This window comes from Eptesicus fuscus, chromosome 8, assembly GCF_027574615.1.
Source record: "Eptesicus fuscus isolate TK198812 chromosome 8, DD_ASM_mEF_20220401, whole genome shotgun sequence".
NCBI classification, from domain to species: Eukaryota; Metazoa; Chordata; class Mammalia; order Chiroptera; family Vespertilionidae; genus Eptesicus; species Eptesicus fuscus.
Genome location: NC_072480.1, coordinates 14,046,113 through 14,072,509, shown reverse-complemented (window position 1 = coordinate 14,072,509; position 26,397 = coordinate 14,046,113). Strand labels below are relative to the sequence as shown.

The window sequence follows — 26,397 nt, the reverse complement described above, 5'->3', positions numbered from 1 at the left end:
CATTTATTCAAGATAATTTTAAGAAACATGTATCTTTAATCATATGAATAACCATATTAAACCTCATAGGTCTACATGAATATAAATATAGATTCATGTATCATTCAATTAAAGTGAATACATACTTAATATGAATTAATAAATATTTATATACATATAGAATCCAATTAGTTTCACAAAAAGTCATCAAATATGACAATATATTTAAAAATGCAAAGTACTGTTTTAAAAATTTTTCTCCAACATGCTATGAGGGTACAGATGCCACTGGTCAGACTGCTATATATTTTATCAAGTGTCTCTTTAGTGAGAATCAAAACATCCATTGTTTGCTGATTCAATTAGGAAGGTAAGGTCCCTAGTTTTCTTAGCAGTGCTTAGCTGTGGTTTTGATTCCAGTGTCCTGAGCACTCATATGTCTGGGAGATTCTGTAAGATCTGTCTCAAAGAAGCACAGGCTACCACATGAGCATCAGAAGGAAGGTTAGCAAGTGACTGAATCAACTTCTTAACTATTGTCTTCAAACATTGGTGAGCAGCATTCAAATCTCTGTCAAACTGCTGTCCTTCGATCTGTAGAGCCAGATGACTGCAGATGTTTCTAAACTCAACACTGTCCTGAAAGGAACAGCAAAAACCAACAAGCAATTAGACGGATTGTTGAGGACATTTGTTTTATACTTTGTGTACCCAGCTTCCATCCCCATCTCTTCTGATGACAGCACTCTGACTTCTCTCCCAGAGAACTACTCTCCTCCATTCTCAGCCTGTGTGGTTTGACCAAAGCTGACCCCACGCCACAACTCCAGGGACTAGGCTAATCAGAGCATATCATGCCTCAGCCACTTGGACTGGTTAGGGATGGACAGGTGACTCAACACAGGCCAATAAGCCACAGTCCCAGAATATTTTCTAGACTGGGAAAGAGAAACTTTTTAACTGAAGCTGTTGGAAAATATCTTGCTACCACAGGGGAGAATCCAAAGTACAATGATGCCAACACAGAGAAAAGTAGACCCAAGAAATTTAAAAAGACTGATTCTAATAACATTTTCTGAACATGTCAACTTAGCCGTATGTAAATAAACCCCAGGATTTTTTGTTTATATGAGTCAACAATTATCCCTTTTTACTTAAACCATTTGAAGTTGAGTTTCTGTTATTTGTTCCTAACAGAGCTTTGACAAATACACAAATAGCCTCTGTTCCTGTTATTCCGTACTCACTTTCTTCAAGTTTCCAATATAGGATTTAGGATTGAACAGGGTCTCAAGAAATTTCCAGTGAAAATTTAGAAAAAATAGTTCCTAGGTGCTTTAAAACAAGGAAGTAAGTAAATAGATTTTTAATCTAAAAATGTTTCATATCTGAAATTACTCCACATTATACGGTTTATTTTAAAATAAATGGAGATGATTTCCCACAGACTTCTGGGTCTGGCAACATGGCATGTTTATTTTCTTCAAAACCTCTTGCTACTAAATGAATGCTAAATAAAATAGAACAAACATCCTTTTTGCACTTGCAGGAAAGTAATGGAAATCCCCTAGAGCCAGAAATAAAAGAAAAGTAGATTACTTTAACTGCCCGCCAATACCCATCAGAAAAAGAAAATCAGTCTCTCTCTTAAACTGAGTTTAGGATGAGGGTCAAGTTTTCCCAAGAATGTGTAACCATGGACCTGTACTACACAAAAGTTTAAGTTTGGAGTTGCCCTCTATACCATATACATGTCTGGGAACACTCATGCTAAGAAATTAACTTCAAAATTGGAACTGGGCTGAAATATCCATGGACACAAGGAAAAGCAAACAAAAACCTATTCCACAGAACATGTCCACAACCCACGCCCCACTGTGGTATTCCCATAAAGCTCTCTCAAAGACAAGCTCTGTATATGAAATTTAAAATACAATTCACCATGATATAGCAGATACAATGCAGGGCAATATTAAATTACAAAAGTTTCAAATATAAACTATAAAACATGCTTAAAATGATTAAAGATATAAAAGAAGGAATCAAAAATGTTTTAAGAAAAATCAGGCTTGAAAAAGAACCAAATACAACTTCTAGAAATGACAACTATCATGACAAATTAAATACTCAATGGACAGTTTAAACACTTGAATAAATACATCGGAAGTGAAAAATAGTAAACAAGATGATAAATGTGAGAAAATTGCCCAGAATACAAAATAAACAGAGGGAAGATGGGGTGGAAGGATGGGGAGAGATTAACCAGGGAATTATATGCATATATACATAGCCCATGGACACAGACAATAGTGGGTGAAGAACAAGGAGGAGTGGGTATGGGGTAGAGGGGGTCTAATGGGAAAAAAGGGGACATCTGTAATACTGTAATACTTTCAACAATAAAGATAAATTTTTAAAAAGGAAAAATAACAAAACTAGACAACTCAAAAAAGAAAAAGTTAAAGACATGGGAAATATGAATGAGAGGTTAAGCAACATGGATGATAGAACGCTGAAGTACAACAAATGCATTTCCAGAAGAGACAAGAGAATCATTATAAGATTATCCAAATCTGATCCAAAACATGAATCCTTAGATTCAGGAAATAAAACAAGCCTTGTACAGAGTAAGTTAAATGAGACACAAATATAAACTCATTAAGGCAAAACTGCTCTTAAAAGTAACCAGAGAAAATAGACAAACATGTTTTAAGGGATGACAAGACAGATAATGAACTTCTAAACTACAATTGAACATAGAAAAAAAATAGAATAATATTGCCAAAAAACTTTCAACCTAGAATTTTTTTTTAATCTAAGTAAACTATTAGGGCAAAATAAATATATCTTCATTTAGAAGGACAAAAGGGGTTACTGCAAATAGACTCTCACTGTCAGATCTTCCTTAAGATATAATTCAGAAAGAGGAAATTCAATGTAGAAGGAAAGAATGAGATATAAGAAGCAACAGTGAACGAAGAAACATAAAAATATGATATAAAGCTAAAGAATTGATTGTTCGAAACAAAAATCATAACAACTAACTTGGAGTTTACAAAAGCAAGATGGTTCAAAAATGCTGAATAGTAGTAACATGTAGGATGAAGAAATATTTTAAAGTATTGCATTTATTCAAGAGAAAGGTGGAAAAATTGATAAATTTCAGATTTTTAAATTATGTACATGAGAAATGTAAGCATCATTATTAAAGTAGAGAAATAATACATACAACTTCAGAATTAGCAGGGGGAAGGTACATTAAAACTTTATTGGTCCTATCTATAAAGGTAAACATGAAAAAGTACACAAACATAAAGCAAGGTGAATAGAAAGCACCAAACAAGACACCTTTGAAATATAGTGGTAACCAGACTGCATTTAAAAAATCTATATGCTTTTTAAAAAACTTTAAAACGAAAAGTACCTAAAGATTGAAAGTAATTGAATACTAACATATGTATATGCCAAGCAGAGAAGCCCAAATAAAGCCAGAAAAATCATTATTAAGTATAAAATAAACACCAATTAATAGAAGAGATTATTCCCCTAAGAAGATATAACAGTTTTGTACTTGTGTATGCCTACTATGATAACTTCAATTTACATTCAAAGAGACATTTTAGTTCAGCTTTTTCAGAACCTGACAGATCAAACAACATAACAATCAGCCTGGAGAGAAAAGATTGAAACATTAATCACAACCTTGGTCCAGTGGAGATAAGCAAATATACATTACTAGTGGCCCGGTGCACAAAATTTGTGCACATCAAAAGGGAATTAATTAGAGGAAATATTTTAATATTGCTATTTGCCCTTTCTCTATAATAGAAGTGTCTAAGATGAAAGAAAATTAATAAAATGTATATGAAAATCTCCGTCCTGTCAGAGCCTGGGGCACGCCATGGGACCTAGAGTCAAGTCCCCACCCACCACCTGCACGTGCTTCGAAAACGCAGGAGACTCAGACCCGGTCAGCCCCACCCACATTGGGTGAGACCCAGACCCAGCCGGTTCCACCCCTGTCAAGCCACTCTGGGCGGGGGGCACAACCTCAGGTCCCTTGTCAAGCCCTGCCAGGTGAGGGGTGCAGCCTCAGGTCCCCTGTCAAGCCCCGCCGGGCTGGGGGGAACAGCCTCAAGTCCCCCGGCCTGACCCTGGGGCAGGGAGCGCGGCCTGAGGTCCCCTGGCCCGGCACTGGGGCAGGGGGGCACAGCCTGAGGTCTCCCATCAAGCCCCATGGGGCAAGGGGCACGGCCTGAAGTCCCCATCAAGCCCCGCGGGGTGGAGGGCGTGGCCTGAGGTCCCTCATTCCAGCCGGGCACCATGCAGCCTCAGGAATTGGCTGCTGTTTCGGTCGTGATGTTACATCATCCCTGCTGTTTCGGTCGTGATGTTACAGCATCCAGGCTAATTTGCATATTCCTCTATTATATAGGTCAGTGGTCGGCAAACTGCAGCTCGCGAGCCACATGCGGCTCTTTGGCCCCTTGAGTGTGGCTCTTCCACAGTGCGATTGAAACTTCGTGGCCCATGCGCAGAAGTCGGTTTTCGGCTCTCAAAAGAAATTTCAATCATTGTACTGTTGATATTTGGCTCTGTTGACTAATGAGTTTGCTGACCACTGATATAGGTAGATTCTCAAAAATATATAAAATATCTATGAATGCTGACTATATTATAATACGCCACAATGCAAATCTCAATGAATATAAAAAAGTCTGTTATACAAATCACAGTGCAATAAATGAGAAATCAGTAACATAGATAATCTTCCCAAAACATGTATTACTTAACAATCTACTTGTAAATAATTCATAGTTCAGTGAAAAAAAATTTGAAATTTTAAAATACTTTATACTGAACAATTATGAAAATACTATAACACACATTTATGGGATATGGCTACAGTGAGAAATGCTAGACTTAAATGCTTATGTAACTAAAGAATAATCACTGAAAAACCATGAGCTAAGAATTCAACTCAATAATTCAGGAAAAGAAAATAAATAATTCAAAAGAAAATAAAAGGTAGAACTAAACAATGAACCAATGTTTGATGATGAACTAGAGTTTTCTTCCTAATTCTGAATAGAAAAACAAAGTTATTCTTCTCCCTAGTAATGACTTTGTTACTATGCCCTGGTCAGGTGGCTCGGTCGGAACATCGTCCTGCACACCAAAAAGGTTGCAGGTTCAATTCCTGAGTGAAACACATGCAGGAGGCAACTGATAGATATTTCTCTCTCACATCAATGTTTCTTTCTTTCTCTCTCCTCTGTCTCTCTTCCTCTGTCTAAAATCAAAAACATATCCTTGGGTGAAGATTTAAAAAAATAAATAAAGCTTTCCCTCCCCCTAAAAAACAATAACAAAAAATAGAAAAACAAACAAACACTGTCACTTAGGTGAGAAGAACCTGGGTTTCTGGCAAAATGTTTAATAGAGAACATCTTCCAAGAAACAAAACAAACATCCATTTCTTCAATTCAGCAGACAATGGCAGTAGGACCCCAGTGTGAGCTAGCTGTAGGATCGAAAACTAAACATGCTACAGGCCCTTTACTCAAGGCTTCACAGGCTACCACACTCTTCGGTTTCTTCTCTTTAAAGCATTCTTGCTTCCCTGCCATTGTGTGCTACTCATTTTTTCTCAGAAGGTATCAAGGGGCTACTTAGATAATCTGTCCCATAGTTTATAGGGCAATCTATCTATATTGTTGGAGCACATTGCTTGGGAATGGGAAAGTCTGGGAAAAATGACTCTGGACTACTTCCCATAGATCCACATCAAGGAAAATTGTCCACTTGCTTTACAGAAGTGATCCAACTCTAAGTACAAAGTGGGAGGATCAAAGACAACTTGCAAAAGGAAATTCAAAATAGGAGGAACCACTGGGATGTGTGCGGACATGTGCCTATTAGCCAGTCTGCAAAGGCATTCATCACTCAGAGAAGATGAAAATGCCCTTAAAATATATTTGTGGGCCTAATATATGTAGTCAATTTCACACTTACTGTAAAGAATCAAAGAAGGCATCGTTTGGAGAAATTATACATAAAATAAAATTCTACTGCTTGGCTGTACTGATCCCTGAGGTCCTGGGTAAACTTCAAATCTCTGGCAAGCTTTGCAAAGTCTCTTTATTTTACTATTTTAGTACAGTATTTCCTTTTAATCCTTTCTCAAATATATTAACAGTCAAAGAAAACAAATTAATAGGAATAGCTTTCCATGGACTCTTAAGCCAGGGAAGGGAAAAATAAAGCAAGTGGTTGCTTCTCTTCCTTTCTGGAAGGTCTGAAGGCCAACTATGGATCCAGTCACAATGGCCTCCACCCAAACCTCTAATGATTCTGCTGTATAAGGTGGGGCCACAAGTCACAGTGTTGAGACAATAGCATATTCAGGGCTCATTGGCTTTCAGTAGAAATTCACATGATCAGTATTGGTGATGATTTAACTTATGTGCTTTCTACTCAATGGTAGAGCATATCCTCCCAGCATCTTTATTTAGCAAGTCCCAGGTGCTTCCATAAATGATGTAATATCCTACACTGGGATTTGGGTACATTGCCAGAATTAGAACATTATAGCTGAGCAATCTAAAAGCGGTTTTGGAACTTCTAAAGCCTTATGTAATTTCAGAGTCTGGATACGAAATGTATTGATTGCTACAATGGTCCAAACTGATGGCCAGCAATTACATTTTAAAGTGAGGTAGTAACTGAACATACTGGAATAATGGCCTCAGCTTGTTTGACTCAGTTAATGAATCAGCTAATTTTATATCAAGTCACCACTATCTGATTGACTACACTGAATAAAAAACAGTAAGATATGTATTTCTTTGGATAAATACCCCAGAAGTAAAATTTCTGGGTCATAATTAGTTCTATTTTTAATTTATTGAGGAACCTCCAGACTGTTTTCCACAGTAGCTACAACAATTTGCAATTACATCAACAATACATGAGGGTTCCCTTTCTTCCACATCCTCGCCAATACTTGTTGTTTGTTGATTTACTGATGATAGCCATTCTGACAGGTATGAGGTGAAAACACTAACTTGAAAAGATATATGGATCGCTGTGTTCATTGTGACATTATTTACAATAGCAAGATATGGAAGCAACCTAAGTGTCCATCAATAGACGATTGGAAATAGAAGATGTGGTACATATATACAATGGAATATTACTCAGCCATAAAAAAGAATGAAATCTTATCATTTGTAACAGCATCGATGGACCTAGAGGGTATTATGCCAAGTGAAGTAAGTCAGAGAAAAAAAAATACCATATGATTTCACTTACATGTGGAATCTAAAGAATAAAATGAGTGAACAAACAAAACAAATAAATACATAGATACAGAGAATAAATTGATGGTTGCCAGATTTTGGGGGCGGGGGTGGTGGTTGAGGGAATGAGTAAAAAAGGTCAATGGATTAAGAAATACAAATTGGTAGTTACAAAATAGTCACAGAGATATAAAGTACAGCATAGGAAATATAGTCAATAATATTGCAATAACTGTGTAGGGTGATCATTTCATAACTTATATAAATGTCTAACAACTATGCTGTATACCTGAAACTAATATAAAATAATATTAAATGCCAATTCTAACTGAAAAATAAATAAAAATAAAGGCAGTAAGATATAGTACTTGTTCTCTAAAAAGTTTGTAAACTGGTAAGGAGAATGAGACACATAGAGCATATATACCAATGTCCAGTGAAATGTGATGAGGGCTATAGTAAAAATACACAAAAACCCAATCCTATATAGGAACAGACATTTCTAGACTCATAATCTAAGCAATGCACTAGGTTCATATAAAAGTCCTTCTAATGTGTGAATCCTTTCTATAGCATACTTGATGTGTGGTTGTCCAAAATTATCTTGGTTGCACTAGAGAAACTCATGTGCTTAGGAGGCAACCCATGGCTCTAGTTTTTAGAACATTTCTTCCAATGTTTAGCTGAAATCTGCCATGTGGCTTCCCAAATATGCCCATGTCCTAGTCCTCAGAACCCAGGAGCATATTACCCTACACGGCCAAAGGGACTTTATAGATGTGAGGTAGGGCATGCAGCCTCAGGCAGCTACAAAGACCCTGAGGCAGCAGAGCTCATTCCTGCACAAGCACTGGACTTGCTATCAGAGCCCTGGTTCTGTGCCTCTGATAGGCCATCTGTGGACAAGACACTTTATCTATGGGATATTCCGTTTTCTCATCTGTAAAATGGAAACAATAATAACTGCCACATGGAAAGATGTGAATATCAAATTAGCCCATAGATTTGCAAACTCATTGTATTTATAAAGCACTCCATCAGTCTAAGGTTATAAGTGAAGTGCTCTGCTAGATGGAAGGTCAGTAAGAAGGAAAGGAGGGGAAGGAAAGGAAGAAAAGAAAAATATGTTCCACAGAAACTTGGAATCTAATTGGTGATATGAAACTATTTAAATTGTTCAGTAGAGCTGTCACGCACAATTAAATTTAGGCTCAGAAAGAGTGGTTGAGCTCACCTCACATCTGTTAGGCTGGCTACCATAAAAAGAAACTGAAAATAAATTTTAGTAAGGATGTGAAAAAAGTGGAACCCTTGTGCACTGCTGGTGGGAAGGTAACATCAAGCAACCATTATAGAGAGCAGAATAGAGGTTCCTCAATAAAAGTGAAAATGAAATTAACATATGGTCCAACAATTCCATTTCTGGGTATATATCCAAAAGAATTAAAAGCAAGATCTCTAAGAGCTATTTGCAAACCCATGTTCATAGCAGCACTATTCTCAATAGCCAAGAGGTGGAAGCAGCTCAAGTATCCATAAATAGATAAACAAAATGTGGTATATACATACAATGGAATACTATTCAGCCTTAAAAATGAATGCAATTCTGACTTATGCTACAACATAAATTAACCTTGAGGACATAATGCTAAATGAAACAAATCACACCAAAAAAAAAAAAAAAGACAAATACCATATGATTCCACTTGCATGTGGTATCTAGAGTAGTCAAATACATAGAAACAGAAAGTAGAATGGAAGTTGCCAGGGCTGGGGGGAGAGGAAAATGGGGAGTTGCTGTTTAATAGGTATAGGGTTTCAGATTTGCAAGATGAAAAAGTTATGGACATTGCTTACACAACAATGTTAATGTACTTGACACTAGTGAACTATACACTTAAAATGTGTTATGCATTTTTTTACCACAATAAAAAAAAATTTAATGCAGTTGAGGCCATCAGGTGCTGCCAAGGGCATGAAGGTTTGGACGAGGCATCAGAGAAATGTTAGGTTGGGAGGATTGTACAGACACTATAAGATAGGTGGTGTTGAGAAACGCAGTATTTGATTCATAAGGAAAAGAGATGGCCCCTGCAATTAGAATGAATAACATAAGCAAAGGCCTAAAGTCAACTAGGGGCTGGGACTGGGAGGAGATCAGTCTGAAAATAACAGAGAATCAGGATATAAGCTCGTGTGAAAAGCTGCGAGTGCCCCAGTAAATTCCCTGGAGACTTCCAAGCATGAGAGCAACATGGCAAACCAGCATTTTAAGAACACTTGTCTGGCCCCACGAGCCTGAGCACCGACTGTAGGAGGCGCCAAGCTCCAAGCGAGGCACCTCTGCACCTTGTCTCACTCAAAGAAATGCGGCTTGGCGAGATCCAATGATGTGCCTAAATCACACAGCAAATGAGTGACAGAGCTGGCATTGGTCTCCATTTCAAATTTAAATGTTCTGCAAAAACCTGCCTCAAATCAGAACCCGGGCCAGCTGCCTGATGACTCAGACAGCGGAGCGCACCGTCCAGGACAGGAGACAGACAGGCAAACAGGGACGATGGAGCTCTGGATGCCACAGGGGGATGAACAGGGGCACCATGGGAGCAAGCGGAGGAGGCCCCAAACTAACTCTGGCGATGAAACACAAATGTGTACAAGTGAATTGTTGCATTTTTCTCTTTTGGCCGTAGTCACACTGTTTTTTAAGGTTAACGGAGTGTTATGAGGGTTACAACACTCCAATCGGCCTTGGACACATCTAAACTGCATATTAGCCTGCTGGCCCATCCTTCTTTCCTGCAACATAATTGAGAGAGGTTGGCCATCTGGAAGATATTCAAGACATGAAACCTTCTGCACCCCATGTAAAGCTGGAGCTCCCCCTTCCTCTGCTCTGTTCTCTCCTATCCAGTGTAAGGGAGGTCTCTTAGAAAAACCACCACTCTTGTACTTTTCCACATTATGCATTGTGTTTATTTAGAATGTGCACATCTGGAACCCTTGAGCAACTTTCATGCACCTGCAAAGTCCAAACTGGGAAGAAAAGCTAAGCTTTTTTTTTTTTTTAGCTTCTTACTGAAAATAAAACTTAAGGCTTGAAAGCAAAAAGAATCTGGCTGCACAAGTCAGTTTCAAAGCTTATTTCCTGAAACCAATACCAATGGATAATAAATTCAAAACACAATATGACTTTATAGGTTCCAAAATGCAGACAACTTTTACACAATCCACTAGGACAGTTACTGTTGTTTTCCTATTATGTCACCTTCAAAATTAGTTCTAGATTTACATGAACCATAAATCAGTTCATATTCCCTTAACCACTGGCTTTAAAATAAGTTGGTTCTTTTCAGAACAGTCACATCTTGAGCTATATTGTCTTACAATGGCTTCCACAAATTTGTTTCTTCTCACTTTTCCCCCCTCTCATTCTCCCTGAATTCCTAATGTCCTCTACAGAGAGTAGTAAAGAAAGAAAGAGCTTTTCCCCTGCTTTCTGTCATGGGGCCTGGCTGTAATGAGCGTCAGCATGGCCAGCAGAACATTCTCCATTAAAGCCACCCAGTGCTAGGCACTACAAAGGAACACAAATCCTCTCCCCAAACCCCTTACAACCCTCCAACTGGATGTGTACATAAAATGAGAATGTTCCTCTATGTAGAGAGATGTCATGAAAACCATACTATCAGGATCAGTATGCTTCAAATTGCCCCAACTTCACTTGTGTCATCAACATCTGGCTTTGAGCTACAAATTCACAGGGCCCATATCAGGCACCAGTTACCTGAAACCCAGATCAATCTCAAGTAGATATGTGATTACACACTAATAAAACACCCAATGAAGAACCAACGTGTCTGCCATTCACCATAAAACGTCTCTCATCCACAGGAAATTAAAGATTTTTACTTGTGCTGTACCCAGTGTCAATGCCCCACAAGTAACTAAGGTTCCTTATGCATGTGCTTTGGGTACGTCATCATTTTCATTAGAAAAGTCTGTGAAAAGCACTTTGTGATGGATACAGGCACTTGATTCAGGAATGCTCACAAGGCAAACCCCAAACTGTAAAACAGAGCATGGCAGCATTTCCACAAGTAGTTTTGCTTTAGGGCCTTTCTGCAATGTCCTTTGCAAAATTTTAATTTCAGCAAGTTTATATGTCCTGATTCTCATATCATTCACATAATAAGAAATTACAAACTATAATTAAGCTACTTCGATAGCAATCCCTGGGCCTTTTTCTAAAACATAGAAGTACAATTTTGTCTCAAATCAATAGCAACCTCCTGGCTGTGGCTATTAATCATATGACCATAAGCATTTTTTTTTCTTCAAGAGTATGTGGATAATTTTTGAAGACACAATTTTCAAATTTGCAGAAACTGGCTCCACTAATTAAAGAGCATTACAACAATGACTGCAACCAAAGCCAATGGTTTCCTAACCACTGGCTTTGCTTTGTAGAATGAAAAAACAGTGAAGACTACTAAACGTGATGGAATGATTGGTACCAAAATTAGCTACATGAAACTGAGAACTCACAGGCAAGTTAAATTTGCAATGTCAGGAAAGTTATTTTGCCTCTGAAAGTTGGCAACAGCCATAGTTTCCATGAAACTTGCTTCAGAACAGAAAGAACTCTTGGCAACTATAAATATTTTTAACTCTCAAAGGAAGACAGACAAAACTCAATCAGTGACTTCATAATTGGCCGTTTAATAGTCTCTATGTGAGTCGGTCATTTTGGGGAGTTTTTAAATCCTAACTTTCCTTCTGGTGTCCCACTCATTTCTATGCTCCCTTTAGGTTGCAGGTGCCTAAAGCATTCTTGCTAGTATTACTCGTTTGACAATGATTTCCTACATTTGCCTGGTACTTTTTGTCACTATGTAAAGTCGCCATCATGGAAGGAGGCACACAAATCACCCAGTGTTATGGACTGAATTTTGTCTCCCCACCTCCTCCTGCCTTGCCCCACCCAAAAAATGCATATATTGAAAACCTAACCCCCTTGTGACTGTATTTTGAGATATGGCCCTTAGAGAGGTAATTATGTCAGAGTTGGCCCCAGATTCAATAGGACTGGTGTCCTTTTAAGAAGAAGAAGAGCCCTAGCTGGTTTGGCTCAGTAGTTGGAGCATCTGTCCATAGACTGAAGGGTCTCGGCTTGATTCTGGTTAAGGGCATGTGCCTCCATTGCAGGCTCAACTCCCAGCCCAGGTCAGGGCACGTGAAGAAAGCAACCAATTGATGTGTCTCTCACACATCAATGTTTCTCTCTGTGTCTTTCCCCTCCCTTACACTCTGTCTGAAAATCAATGAAAAAAATATCCTCGAGTGAGGATTAACCAAAAGAGAGAGAGAGAGAGAGAGAGAGAGAGAGAGAGAGAGAGAGAAGAAGAAGAAGAAGAAGAAGAAGAAGAAGAAGAAGGGGAGGAGGAGACATCTGAGATCTCTCTCTTTCCACATGCACAGAGGAAAGGCCATGTGAGGACACAGTGAGAAAGTGGCCATCTACAAGCCAGGAAGAGAGCCGTCACCAGAAACCAAATTTACTACCACCTTGCTTGATCTTGGACTTCCTAGTCTCCAGAATAGTGAGAAAATAAATGTTTGAGGTTTAAGCCACCCAGTCTGTGGCATTTTGTTATGTCAGCCGGAGCTAAGAGTCTATAATGTGACTGTTACATTCCAAGTGGTGTTCAGTGCACGGCATGCATGACTGTGCCCTGTCAACTAAAAACTCTCACATACTTTATTTCAATGTGATGTTTTTAATACCCCTTTAAGCTAGCACTGTGATTTGGTAGAGTCACATAAAACCATGTTTGGCCCGGCCGGTGTGGCTCAGTGGTTGATTGTCAATCCATAACCAAGAGATCCCCAGTTCTATCCCCAGTCAGGGCACATGCCCGGGTTGCGGGTTTGACCCCTTATAGGGGGCATGCAGGAGGAAGCCGATTGATGTTTCTCTCTCATTGATGTTTCTATCTCTCTATCCTTCTCCCTTCCTCTCTCTCTAAAATCAATAAAAACGTGTTTGAATCATAGGCCATCACTTCCCAGAAGCAGGATCTTCAGCAAAGTCTTACATTTCTCCGTGCCTCAGTTTCCTGCTATAAAAAAAGTTTGTCAAACTGGTCAACTTCATCTTCTCCACCAAATTTAACAAGACTCAGAACTATTAAGCACTTTTTATCCACCACAAAGAAACTTATTTCATGTTTTTTCTTTGCACATGTTTGATAAACTCTAAATGTTCAAAAGGAATATAAATTACTAGAGGCCCGGTGCATGAAATTCGTGCACGGAGGGGGGGTTGTCCCGCAGCCCAGCCTGTACCCTCTCCAATCTGGGACCCCTCAAGGGATGTCCGACTGCCCGTTTAGGCCCGATCGGACATCCCTCTCACAATCCAGGACTGCTGGCTCCCAACTGCTTGCCTGCCTGCCTTCTTGATTGCCCCTAACCGCTTCTGCCTGCCAGCCTGATCACCCCCTAACCACTCTGCTGCCAGCCTGTTTGCCCCCAACTTCCCTCCTCTGCCATCCTGGTCACCCCTAACTGCCCTCTCCTGCAGGGTTGATCACCTCCAACTGCCCTCCCTTGCAGGCCTGGTCCTTCTCAACTGCCCTCCCTTGCAGGCCGGGTGCCTCCCAACTGCCCTCTCCTGCTGGCCATCTTGTGGTGGCCATCTTGTGTCCACATGGGGGCAGGATCTTTGACCACATGGGGGCAGCTATATTGTGTGTTGCAGTGATGATCAATCTGTATATTGCTCTTTTATTAGATAGGATAGAGGCCTGGTACAGGGGTGGGGGCCAGCTGGTTTGCCCTGAAGGGTGTCCCTGATCAGGGTGGGGTTCCCTTGGGGTGTGCGGCAGCCTGAGTGAGGGGCCTGTGGTGGTTTGCAGGTGGGCCAAGCCCCCTGGCAACGCAAGCGGAGGCCCTGGTATCTGGAATTTATTTTCCTTCTACAATTGAAACTTTGTAGCCTGGAGCAGAGCCAAGCCTGAGGCTCCCTCCGAGGCCCACAGCCATTTGTGTTGGGGTTATAATTGAAACTTTGTTGCCTTAAGCGGGTGGGCCCGGTCAGGGTGTGCGGAAAGCTTTGCTTCCCCTGTTGCCGGTGGCAACCCTGGCCTGCTCTCTCAAGCTCCATTCTGCCGCCATTTGTTTGAATGTTTACCTTCTATAATTGAAACTTTGTAGCTTGAGTGGAGGCTTAGGCCTCCAACGGCTGGCAGAAAGCTTGGCTTCCTCTGTTACCTAGGAAACCTTGCTCTCTGTGGCTGTAGCCATCTTGGTTTGGGTTAATTTGCATGCTCGCTCTGATTGGATGATGGGCATGGCTTTGTGGGTGTGTCAGAGGTGTGGTCAATTTGCATATTTGTTTATTATTAGATAGGATTGGTTTCTTTAAGAAAAGAGTAAAGATGCCATCTTGAAGGGGAGAGCAGCTGTGATGGGAGCTCAGCCTCACCTCCACCTGGGGAGACCTCAGACACCACCCGGGACCCTACAGCCACACCGGCCAGGGACCAGTTGCCTCGGCTGCGAACCCATGAACACCAAGACTCCAGCCTCCCTGGCCACAGGCTCTAAAAAGTTTGTCCAGGGGGAGACAAAATGGTGGCCAAATAGGCAGATGGGTCCTGCACCTTCTCACAGAGCAGATAGAAGAAACAGCTGAATAGAATAACATCCACCCAGAATTCGTGAATTAAACACAGCTGGTGAGACAATTCGTGGACAGAAAGGTCAGAGGTCGCTGTTGTGGGGTTGAACCCTGGAGTCAAAATAAGACCACCGGAGACTGCTGATTGATTAAAAAAGCAGGTAAGGATTTATTGAACTGGCCAGGACGGCCGCGAGAGCACCACACGCAGGTGAAGTCCACACGACCGCACTGTCCCAGGTGTAGGCAGTCCTTTTAAAGGTCCAAACCACAAAAATTTTCCTTTGTTCTAAATTCTAAATTCTAAATGCTGGGAACAGCCCGCAGGGGGGTTCCCAGCCATATCCTGCTGGACATTGGAATGTGGCCCTATCTTGCAAAAGCAGAATCAAGCAGAGTTAGTAATCTCTAAAGGTTATCTACAGTTTCTACTCCTGGAGCTACTGAGTCAGTGGGAATCAATCTCCTGTAGTCCTGGTCCACAGGCACAGGAAAATTACCTTTGTGAGTCTCCAGGTCTCAGTCTGGAAGCTGAGGTAACTACCCTATTGTTTAAGCAAGTAAGTGCGTGCAGAAGCCAGAATAACAGGGTTAAAATTCAAACAGCAGTTTTTACCTAGGTATAGTTGCTACCATACTTCAGTCACCTGGAGAGAGGTGGGATCAGGGTTCTGGGCTGGAGGGAGAGACGCACACAACCTGGACTAGAGTCTCAGAGGGAGACTGCGCTGCACCAAGTCCGCGTCCCTTGGGGACCCTGTAGCGCTTGACTGTGGAAGGGGTTTACAGGGCTGCTGGCAGCTGGGACTCTAGATCTAAGCCCACAGCCATGGGAGGCTGCAGTCAGAAAGGCAGCCTGAAGTTCAGCACCACCGATGCATTGCATTTGGGGGGGCGGTGTGCTGAGGGGGGGAGACACACAGCAGCACGGTTGCTCTGTCTTTATATTTTCCTTGCTTTTACTCGCTAAACCCAGTGCATAGGATCTTTCGATTACAAACATTTACCAAGGCTGCAGTGCAGGGGAAGGTGGTTTTGTGGAAGTTGGGAAACAGAATAGGGAGAGGCGATCAGGAGGTCAGCTCTGGGACAGTCTAATCCCTCCAACCTTGAACCAACGTTTTTCTCCTGAAGACCAGACCCCTCCTAGCAGTGAAGCCGCACCCAGCCTTGAGCTCAGCAGGGAAACAAGATTTCTGAATACCCCCAGGGAGCCCTCATGGGGGTGTGGAGGGGCCATTTGGTCCCAGAAACTAATACAGAAACACTGCCACCTAGAGGCCATGTCAGAAATAGACTCTTGTGTAAATACGACTGAACGCAGGCAGGAAAACAAAGCGGGCAGATTGATCCCGCCTGCCCCAGGCTGTGGAGTCTGACACAGAGGAGCAGTGAATCTCGGGGAACTAAACACGGTGCTGACTACCTAACAGGAAACTGAGACGTGGCAGACAGAACAGTAGAGAGGGGTCTTAAACCAGCCCCTTGAGACATTAAAACTCAGATGAAGTGAATAAACTTCATTACTTCACTTTTTTATTTTTTATCTTTTACTTAAGAAACTGATTTTTTTCTTTTTATTTTTTATTTATTATTATTATTATTATTAGTATTATTATTATTATTTTAAGCTTTCATTATTTTTTGGATTAGTGTTCTACATTCTATATTTTTATCGTTATTTCACTCTATCTCATTTATTCCTTTATGCCAACCGTTTCTTCCTCACTTCCCCCTTTTTCATCCTGTTTCTCTTCTCCTGTTCCTGCTTTAGTTTTTCTCTCTCCTTTCTTTTTACTCCTTGTTAAAAATTGATCTTCTTTATCTGCTTTATTGATGCATTACTATTATAGTATTCTCTATTGGCTTACTCATATATCTAATTTCCTCTCCCCTGCTCCAAGTCCATGCACCCTTCTCTTTTCTCTTTCTTTGCTAGTCAATTTTTTTCTTGTTGTTGTTGTTTGTTTGATTGTTTGTTTTTGTTTTTTTTTTTTATTTTACGCTTTTGTTTATCCTCTCTTCGCTTATTCTCTTCTTCTACTAATAGTTTAATCAGTTTCACTCACCAAACTCAGGCCTATCTGTTCTCTACTCTATTTTCCTTTTCCAAAAATACATGAATATATAGATAGATTAAAGAAAGGGGAATTTTTTATTATTTTTATATATATGAATTTATATTATATATATATACTTTTTAATATATATATTTATTATTATTATTTATTATTATTTTTAATTGAGTATTTTGTTTTTTACTTTTCTTCTTATACACTCATTCTCTTTCTACTTCCTCTATACTGAATCATGGCCATTCCCCTATTCATTCAATTCCTTTACCTTACCTTCTGGAAAGCTCTGACTCTTCAGATTGAGCTCCCCTCCTCTTTTTTGGGGTGTTTCTTGTTTCCATTTTTTGGTTTAGTTGTTGGTTTTTTGGAGTTTTCTCCCCATATATGTATATTTTCCCCTTATTTTTTCTTCTTTTTGCTTTCTCTTTTACCTTATTTCCTTTTCTCAATATCATTTTTGCACTCTTTTCTCTCCTCTAATTCTCTTTTCTCTGGTGGTCACCTTTACTTAGGGTTATTGGTGTTGTGAATACATTCATCCTTTTTCCCACTGTGTGGTATCTTGTCAAGTTGTATTTTGTGCTTTTTGGTCAATGTGGTAGAGAGTGAGCCACATAACCAGACACCCTGAGAGGAGCAAAAATGGGGAGACAAAGAAACAGCCCCCATATGAAAGAAAAGGAGGAATCACTAGAAAAAGAAGTAAACGAAATGGAGGCAAGCAATTTGTCAGAGAAAGAATTCAGAGCAATTGTCATAAGGATGGAAGACAAAAATCAAAAACATGTGTAAGAATCAAGAGGAAATGAAGAAGAACCAAGAATAAATGAAGAATGACATAGCTGCAATAAAGAACACAATAGAAAGCATCGGTGGTAGACTAGAAAAAGCTGAAGACCTGAATCAGTAAGCTACAAGACAAGGTAGGAAAAAACATCCAATCAAATCAGCAATTGGAAAAAAAGACCTTAAAAATCAGGAGAGCCTAAGGGAGCTATGGGACAACACAAAACAAAACAACATCCGCATAATAGGGGTACTAGAGGGATAGGAAACAGAGCAAGGAATAGAAAACTTGTTTGAAGAAATAATGAAAGAAAACTCCCCTGATATTGGGAAGAAAAAACTCACACAAGTCCAAGAAGTTCACAGAGGTCCAAACAAGATGAACCCCAAAAGACCAACACCAAGACACATCAAAATTAAATTGGCAAACACCAATGACAAAGTAAGAATCTTAAAGGCTCCCAGAGAGAAACAGAAAGTTACCTCTAAGAGATCTCCCTTAAGACTATCAACTGATTTCTCAACAGAAACACATCATGCCAGAAGGGAATAGAATGAAATATACAAAGTGATGCAAAGCAAGGGACTGAATATAAAAATACTATACCCAGCAAAGCTATCATTCAAAATTGAAGGGGAAATAAGGAGCTTCACATACAAAAAAGGGTTAAGGGAGTTTATTACCACCAAACCAGCAAAGTAAGAAATGCTAAAGAGACTGCTGTAAAAAGAAGAAATAGGAAGGGAAGAAGGAATACAGGCTTAAAATATTAAAATGACAACAAACAAGTACCTATCAATAATAACCTTAAATGTAAATGGACTAAATGCTCCAATCAAAAGACATAGGGTAGCTGAATGGATAAGAAAACATATATCTGCTGTCTACAAGAGAACCACCTCAGAACAAAGGACTCACACAGATTGATAGTGAAGGGATGAAAAAAACTATTTCCAGCAAATAGAAATGAAAAAAAAAAAGCTGGAGTAGCAACACTTATATCTGACAAGTTAGACCTCAGAGTGAAGGCCATAATAAGAGATAAGGAAGGCCATGTCATAATACTAAAGGGAGCAATTCAACAAGAGGACATAACTCTGGTAAACATATATGCACCCAATATAGGAGCACCCAAATACATAAAAAACTTCTGGAAGATATCAAGGCAAAGATAGACAGCAATACAGTCATAGTAGGGGCCTCTAATACCTCATTGACTCCACTGGATAAATCCTCTAAACAAAAATCAGCAAAGAAACATCAATCCTAAATGACACACTAGATCAGATGGAATTAATTGACATCTTCAGAACATTTCACACCAAAGCTACAGAATGTACATTCTTCTCAAGTACACAAGAGACATTTTCAAAGATAGACCACATATTGGGACACAGGAAAAGTCTCTTCTAATTCAAGAAGATAGAAATTATATCAAGCATCTTCTCAGATCACAATGGCATAAAATTAGAAATGAGCTACAATAAAAACAATGAAAAAAATCAAACACTCGGAGGCTAAATAACATGCTATTAAACAATGATTGGGTACCAAAGAGATGAAAAAACAAATAAAAAGCATCCTGGTAACAAACGACAATGAAAACATAACAATCCAAAATCTATGGGACACAGCAAAAGCAGTCTTGAGAGGGAAGTTCATAGCTCTACAGGCCTACCTCAAAAAACAAGAAAAAAAAATGGTAATAAATTATCTAACCCTACAACTCAAAGAATTAGAAAGAGAGTAACAAGAAAAGCCCAGAATAAGCAGAAGGAAGGAAATAATAAAGATCAGAGTGGAAATAAATGACATAAAGACCAAAAAATCAATACAAAAGATCAATAAAAACAAGAGCTGGTTCTCTGGAAGGATAAACAAGATTAATGAACCTCTAGCCAGGCTCACCAAGAAGCAAAGAGAGAGGACCCAAATAAACAAAATCAGAAATGAAAGAGGTGAAGTAACAACCAACCCCACAGAAATACAAAGGATTATGAAAAAATACTATGAACAGCTCTATTCCAACAAAATGAACAACCTAGACGAAATGGACATATTCCAAGAAAAATACAAGCTTCCAAAACTCAATCAGGAAAAATTAAAAAACCTGAATAGGCTGAAGCAGTAATAAAAAATCTTCCAGCAAACAAAAACCTTGGTCCAGACAGCTTTACAGGGGAGTTCTACCAAGCATTCAAAGAAGAACTAAAGCCTCCCCTCCTCAGACTATTCCAAAAAATTCAAGAGGAAGGCACACTTCCAAGCTCTTTCCATGAAGCCAGCATTACCCTAATTCCAAAACCAGATAAAGACACCACAAAAAAATAGAACTACAGGCCAATATCCTTGATGAACATAGATGCTAAAATCCTCAACAAAATTCTAGCAAATTGGATTCAGCATTACATTAGAAAGATCATACACCATGACCAAGTGGGGTTTATTCTGGGGATGCAAGGATGGTACAATATCAGCAAAACAATAAATGTGATACATCACATAAACAAATCGAGAGACAAAAATCACATAATCATATCAATTGATGCAGGAAAAGCATTTGACAAAATCCAACAGCCTTTCTTGATAAAAACTCTCAGCAAAGTGGGAATTGAGGGATCATACCTCAACATAATAAAAGCCTTATATGACAAACCTACAGCCAACATCATACTCAATAGGCAAAAACTAAATCCATTTCCCCTAAGAACAGAAACAAGACAGGGATGCCCACTTATACAACTCCTGTTTGACATAGTACTGGAACTGCTAGCCATAGCAATCACACAAGAAGAAGAAATAAAAGGCATCCAAATTGGAAAAGAAAACGTAAAACTGTCATTATTTGCAGATGAAATGATATTGTACATAGAAAACCCTAAAGAGTCCATCAAAAAACTACTAGACTTAATAAATGAATTTGACAATGTAGCAGAATACAAAATCAACACCCAGAAATCTATGGGTTTTTTTATACACCAATAATGAACTCACACAAAAGAAACTAAAAAAAAAAAAAAAAAAAGAAAAAAATCCCATTTAACATTGCACCAAAAAAATGAAGATACCTAGGAATCAACTTAACTAAGGAGGTAAAAGACCTGTACTCAGAAAACTATAGGACATTGAAACAAGAGATAAAGGAAGACATAAACAAATGGAAGAACATACCATGTTCATGGATTGGTAGAATCAACATCATTAAAATGTCCATACTACCCAAAGCAATTTATACATTCAATGCAATCCCATTAAAATACCAACGGACTAGAACAAACTCTCCAAAAATTCATCTGGAAGAAAAAAAGATCCCTAATAGCCACAGCAATCCTGAGAAAGAAGACCAAAGTTAGAGGGATCACAATATCAGATATCTTTACAAAGCTATATTACAAAGCCACAGTTCTCAAAACTGCTTGGTACTGGCACAAGAGCAGACATATAGACCAATTGAACAGAACAGAGAACTCAGAAATCGACCCAAGCCATTATGCTCAATTAATATTTGACAAAGGAGGCAAGAGCATACAATGAAGTCAAGACAGTCTCTTCAATAAATGGTGCTGGAAAACTTGTTCAGATACATGCAAAAAAAGAAACTAGATCACCAACTTATTCCATACACAAAAACAAACTCAAAATGGTTAGAGGACTTAAATGTAAGATGGGAAACCATAAAAATCGTAGAAGACTCTATAGGCAGCAAAATATCAGACATATGTTATAGTAATATATTTACTGATACAGCTCCTAGGGCAAGGAAACTAAGAAGAAAATAAACAAATGGGACTATATCAAAATAAAAAGCTTCTGCACAGCAAAAGAAACCATAACAAAACAACAAGAAAGCCCACTGCATGGGAGAATATATTTGCCAATGCTATTTCAGATAAGGGTTTAATGTCCAAATATTACAGGGAACTCATACAACTTAACAAAAGGAAGATAAACAATCCAATCAAAAAATGGGCAAAGGACCTAAATAGACACTCTTTGAAAGAGGTCCTACAGAAGGAAGGCCAAGAGACATATGGAAACATGCTCAAAGTCACTAATCATCTGAGAGATGCAAATCAAAACAACAATGAGGTACCATCTCACACCTGTCAGAATGGCTATCGTCAACAAATCAACAAAGGACAAGTGCTGGCCAGGATGAGGAGAAAAAGGAACCCTCGTGCACTGCTGGTGGGAATGCAGACTGGTGCAACCACTGAGTAAAACAGTATGAAGTTTCCTCAAAAAGTTAAAAATGGAACTCCCATTTGACCCAGTAATACCACTTCTAGGAATATACCCCAAGAAACCAGAAACACCAATCAGAAAGGATATATGCACCCCTATGTTCATAGCAGCACAATTTACAATAGCTAAGATTTGGAAACAGCCTAAGTGCCCATCAGCAGATGAGTGGATTAGAAAACTGTGGTACATCTACACAATGGAATACTATGCTGCTGTATAAAAAAGAAGGAACTTTTACCATTGCAACAGCATGGATGGAACTGGAGAGCATTATGCTAAGCGAAATAAACCAGTTAGAGAAAGATAAATATCGCATGATCTCACTCATATGTGGGATATATAATGATCAACATAAACTGATGAACAAAAATAGATCCAGAGACAAGGTAGCACTGAACAGACCGTCCAACCTCAGAGAGAAGGGGGGGGGGGGGTGTTAGAAATCAACCAGAGAACGAACTTGTATGCATGCATATGAGCATAACCAATGGACATAGACACTGGGGCCATGGGGGCTTCCCTGGGGTGTGGGAGTAGTGGGGGGGGAGGTCAATTGGGGAGAAAGGAGACATATGTAATACTTTAAACAATAAAAAAAGAGTAAACTACTACAAAATACCCATTGTTATTATGGTGAAGGTTTCTCTGCCTTCGTGCCATTGTTTGCCTTCTGCCATAGTGAACTAATTTTAATCCCCCAAAGCCAGACCCTGGCATTGCTTCTGGGTCTGAGATCATACAGTTCCCTTATAATGTGTTTGCCCTTTAATGCCTGGAGAGCAAACATTCACTTTTTTTAAAGGTACCGCCTACAAGAAACCTGCCAGGATCGCCTTAGGTAAAACTGGTCACTCAGCCTCTCCTTTTGCCAGCCTATATGTCTTGTATATGCTCCTAATATCATACAATACTTCCTATTTCATCAATTCTAAGATGTACATTTTTTCACACTTCAAAAAAATCTCTGAAATGAGACTATCTTACAATTGAAGGTCTATCATAAAGTAATTGGCAGGATTTTTTTATTTCTTGGAAGTACATAAAAAGGTGCATCATAACTCAAGAGCACTGGTGAAATGCAGCTTCATGTTTTAATTTTCTAAGGTGAATGGAGCAGTGCTTCGCATCTGGAGGCATTCCAGCTTTCCCTCTCGTGCACACACATTTGGCAATATTTGGTTTTATCAACTCAAGGTCGGGGCGGGGGGGGCGGTAGGAAGGCAGGGAGGTATGCCGCTGGCGTCTACTGGATAGAGGCACAGGACAAACCCCCACAACAATTGTCCAGCACAAAATGTCAATAAAGCAGAGACTGAGAAACCCTAATGTAGAGTAATAATGCTTATTTGGGGGTCTGATATGCTTTATTATGTTTGGTTTTTAAATCAGTCTTTTACAGTGGATATGCAATCTAATATGTAGCAATTTTTTTCCAAACCTTGGCTTGTAAAGCCCGAAGAGCAATTCTTGAGAAGTGCTCTAAGCTTTCTTCATCACCCCTTCCCCGTTCCTTCTGCCAGACTCCCAGGGAAATGAATGATGCAATGCTCCAAGTCAAAACTGGAGAAAGCCACAAGGCCTCAAAGAGATTGTGACCTTAAGCCACCAGTTAGGATAATTAATGTCAAGACCAACACTATAACCCAGACCGGGGATTCCAGGATCCTTCTCAGCCTGGGAGGCAGCTGCTCTGTCTCCTGACAGTTGGGAATCTTAAGAAGAAAATGCACTCTGCAAATATGAGGTGCCTGAGTTAGCAGGTTAGCATTAGAATTCACGCTTTGCCCTGGCCAGTTTGGCTCAGTGGATAGAGTGTTGGCCTGCGGACCGAAGGGTCCCAGCTTCGATTCTGGTCAAGGGCACATGTCTGGGTTGCGGGCTCAGTCCAACGTGCAGGAGGCAGCCAATCAATGATTCCCTCTCATCATTGATGTTTCTATTTCTCTCTTCCTCTCCCTTCCTCTCTGAAATCAATAAAAATAAACTTAAAAAAATAAAGTATATGATAAAAAAAAAAATAGAATTCACGCTTCAACACTGGGGATCTACCCCACTCTTACCTCTCCTTATGAGAATTTAGACTCTGTAAGGTCCCTGAGCTCTGTGGGAAACTCTATGTATGCAAAAATAACTGTGATTCATAAGTGTCAAAGGACTTTAAATTAATGTAGGTGATTTTGTCATACAGAAGGCAGTGGGGACGTAATGCGTGTATTTATGGCCCTGGAAGAAGGGTTATTAAGTTGGAAGAGGGAGTAGGGGAGCTGTCCTCCATGCCTGTGGAAAGGGCCTTCAGCTGGAGCAGGAAGCTGATTTACTACGTCGGAAGAGAGGAAGGAGTTCCAGAGGCCTTCGGAGACCTCTCCCGCTTCTCTGCTCCACAATCAGGCGGCCCCAGGTGGGCACCTCCGCCCCCACCCCTCACCCTCCCCTCTGAGTTCCCTGCCCCCAGTGCAGAGTCCTCCTCCTAGCCCCACCCCCTCACCCTCCCGGGTGCGGGGAGCAGCTCAGCTTGGGATCCTGTGACCCCACCCAGTCTCCATCTGGGTCCTGCAGTCCCGCCAGCAGGGGAATCCGGCTCCCGAGGCAGGGTGCTGGAGGCCAGACTCACCTTCAGGTGGACGGGGAAGGATCGCTCCTGCAGCAGGGGACTCAGCAACGTCTGCTCCACGCTGACCAGCTCCGAGGTCGAGTCCACCACGCGGGCCAGTGCGCTGCGCATCGCCATCCGGGCCAGGGTGCCCGGCCCGCGGCCCTGGGGGCAGGGCAGCAGCTCCGCGCCCCCCTCGGCGCCTGGCACTACTTCTACCTCGGGGGAGCTCGCCTGTCCCCGGAGCCCCCCATTCCTCAACCCCCGGCCTCCGCTGCCCTCCTCCCGCCCCAGCCCCGCCCGGGCCCGCCCTGGGCCTGAGCGACGCGCTGGGGCGGCGGACACGTGGTCCGGGTCGCGCGAATTTCCACGGGCGCCCGGACCGTCCCCCCAGCCCCACTCCTGCTGCAGGAGCTGCAGGGTCTGCAAAGCCAACCTTTGGTGGCTGATGGAGGCCACTAAGGGCGCGGGGTTGGCCATCGTCTCCTCGGCTGGCTCTGTGCGCTCCGCGGGCAGGTGGAGCAGCGAGCGAGGGAGGAGGTGGGTGTTTGAGGTCGCCTGGGTCACATTTCCTAACCCGCGGCCCCCAGGCTTCCAGGCCCCGCCCCTGGCCCGCGGTCAGTGATCTGCGCTGGCCCGTGCATTTGCTTCAAGTCCAAATCGCCTTGTTCCGATCCAGGCTGCTCGAAGCGCTGCTTCACGTGCACTTGAAAATCAGCCAGATGCTGAGCTCTGATTCATCCTCCTCTCTGGGGTCCCGCGGGGGAAACGTGCCGCTTTGTGCATACATGTCTGCAGCATTACCCCACCCCATTTCCTTTGAAAGATGCTTGCCAATGTCCATTAACGCTCTGGGGCTGGGGGTGGGAGGAACAGAAAAGACCCTCCTGGGAGTGAAAGTGTAAAGAACCAGAGAAAAGCTCACAAAGGAAGGCGGTGCCTGATTCTTCTCTCTCCCTTCCTCACAGCCCTAGGAGAATTGTCAGGAATTTCTTGAAGTATCCTTAAAGGCCTCTAGCCCCCGAAACAAAAGAAAGTGACTGTGTGTCCCAAAGTTCTGCAGTTCTCTGCGTTGCCCCAGGCAACAGGTGCTTGGAGAGCCTGACCATGGAAGTAGCATCAGGGCGAAGCCCTCCAGGCCTGCTCCTGAAGTGACGGGTGAAACTGGGGTGGGCACTGGCCTGGTGGAGCATAAAGGGTTTTGTGTGAAACTCCCAAAGGACTTAGGCAGCAGGGTTTGAAGCTAAATCCTTTTACAAGCCATGAACCCAGGGACAGCTGTACAAATAATTGTGGTTTTAATTAAACCTAACTTCACTACTTCCTTAACTTCATGTTTTGATAGATTAGAAACTATTGGTGTGTAATTGCACTTAAAAAAAAAAAAAACACGACATTAGCGAGAATGATATGGAGGACTGTCCCAGAGGGGCATCATTTCCACTTCCTTCCTGTGTGGGAAACCAGTGAGATAACCTAACACAGTAAAGCAGGGGGCAAAGGCACAGGCCCATGGCAGACAAGTGGGCCCCAGCACACCTAAAGGATGGATTTCGCTTTTCCTTTGTAAGGGAGGGTCCCCCTGGGTGTGTGGAGTGAGATTGGGAGAGGTCCTTGCTTGCTTGGGAAAGCTGCTCCAGTGACTATTAGTCTAGAAAGGCAGTTATCAAAGATGTGGGGAGGGCCCTGGCCCGTTTGGCTCAGTGGATAGAGCGTTGGCCTTCGGACTCAAGGGT

The 26,397-nt window shown here is 41.1% G+C and overlaps 1 protein-coding gene across 1 annotated transcript; it reads right to left on the bottom strand.

Annotated features, from left to right (window-relative positions):
* Positions 1-411: 411 nt before the first annotated feature.
* DLEU7 (deleted in lymphocytic leukemia 7) lies at positions 412-25,141 on the bottom strand. Its single transcript, XM_028161304.2, has 2 exons — positions 24,683-25,141; positions 412-618 (listed from the first exon to the last, which is right to left on the bottom strand). The coding sequence occupies exons 1-2, from the start codon at positions 25,139-25,141 to the stop codon at positions 412-414; spliced, it is 666 nt and encodes a 221-aa protein (XP_028017105.2).
* Between the last annotated feature and the right edge of the window lie 1,256 nt (positions 25,142-26,397).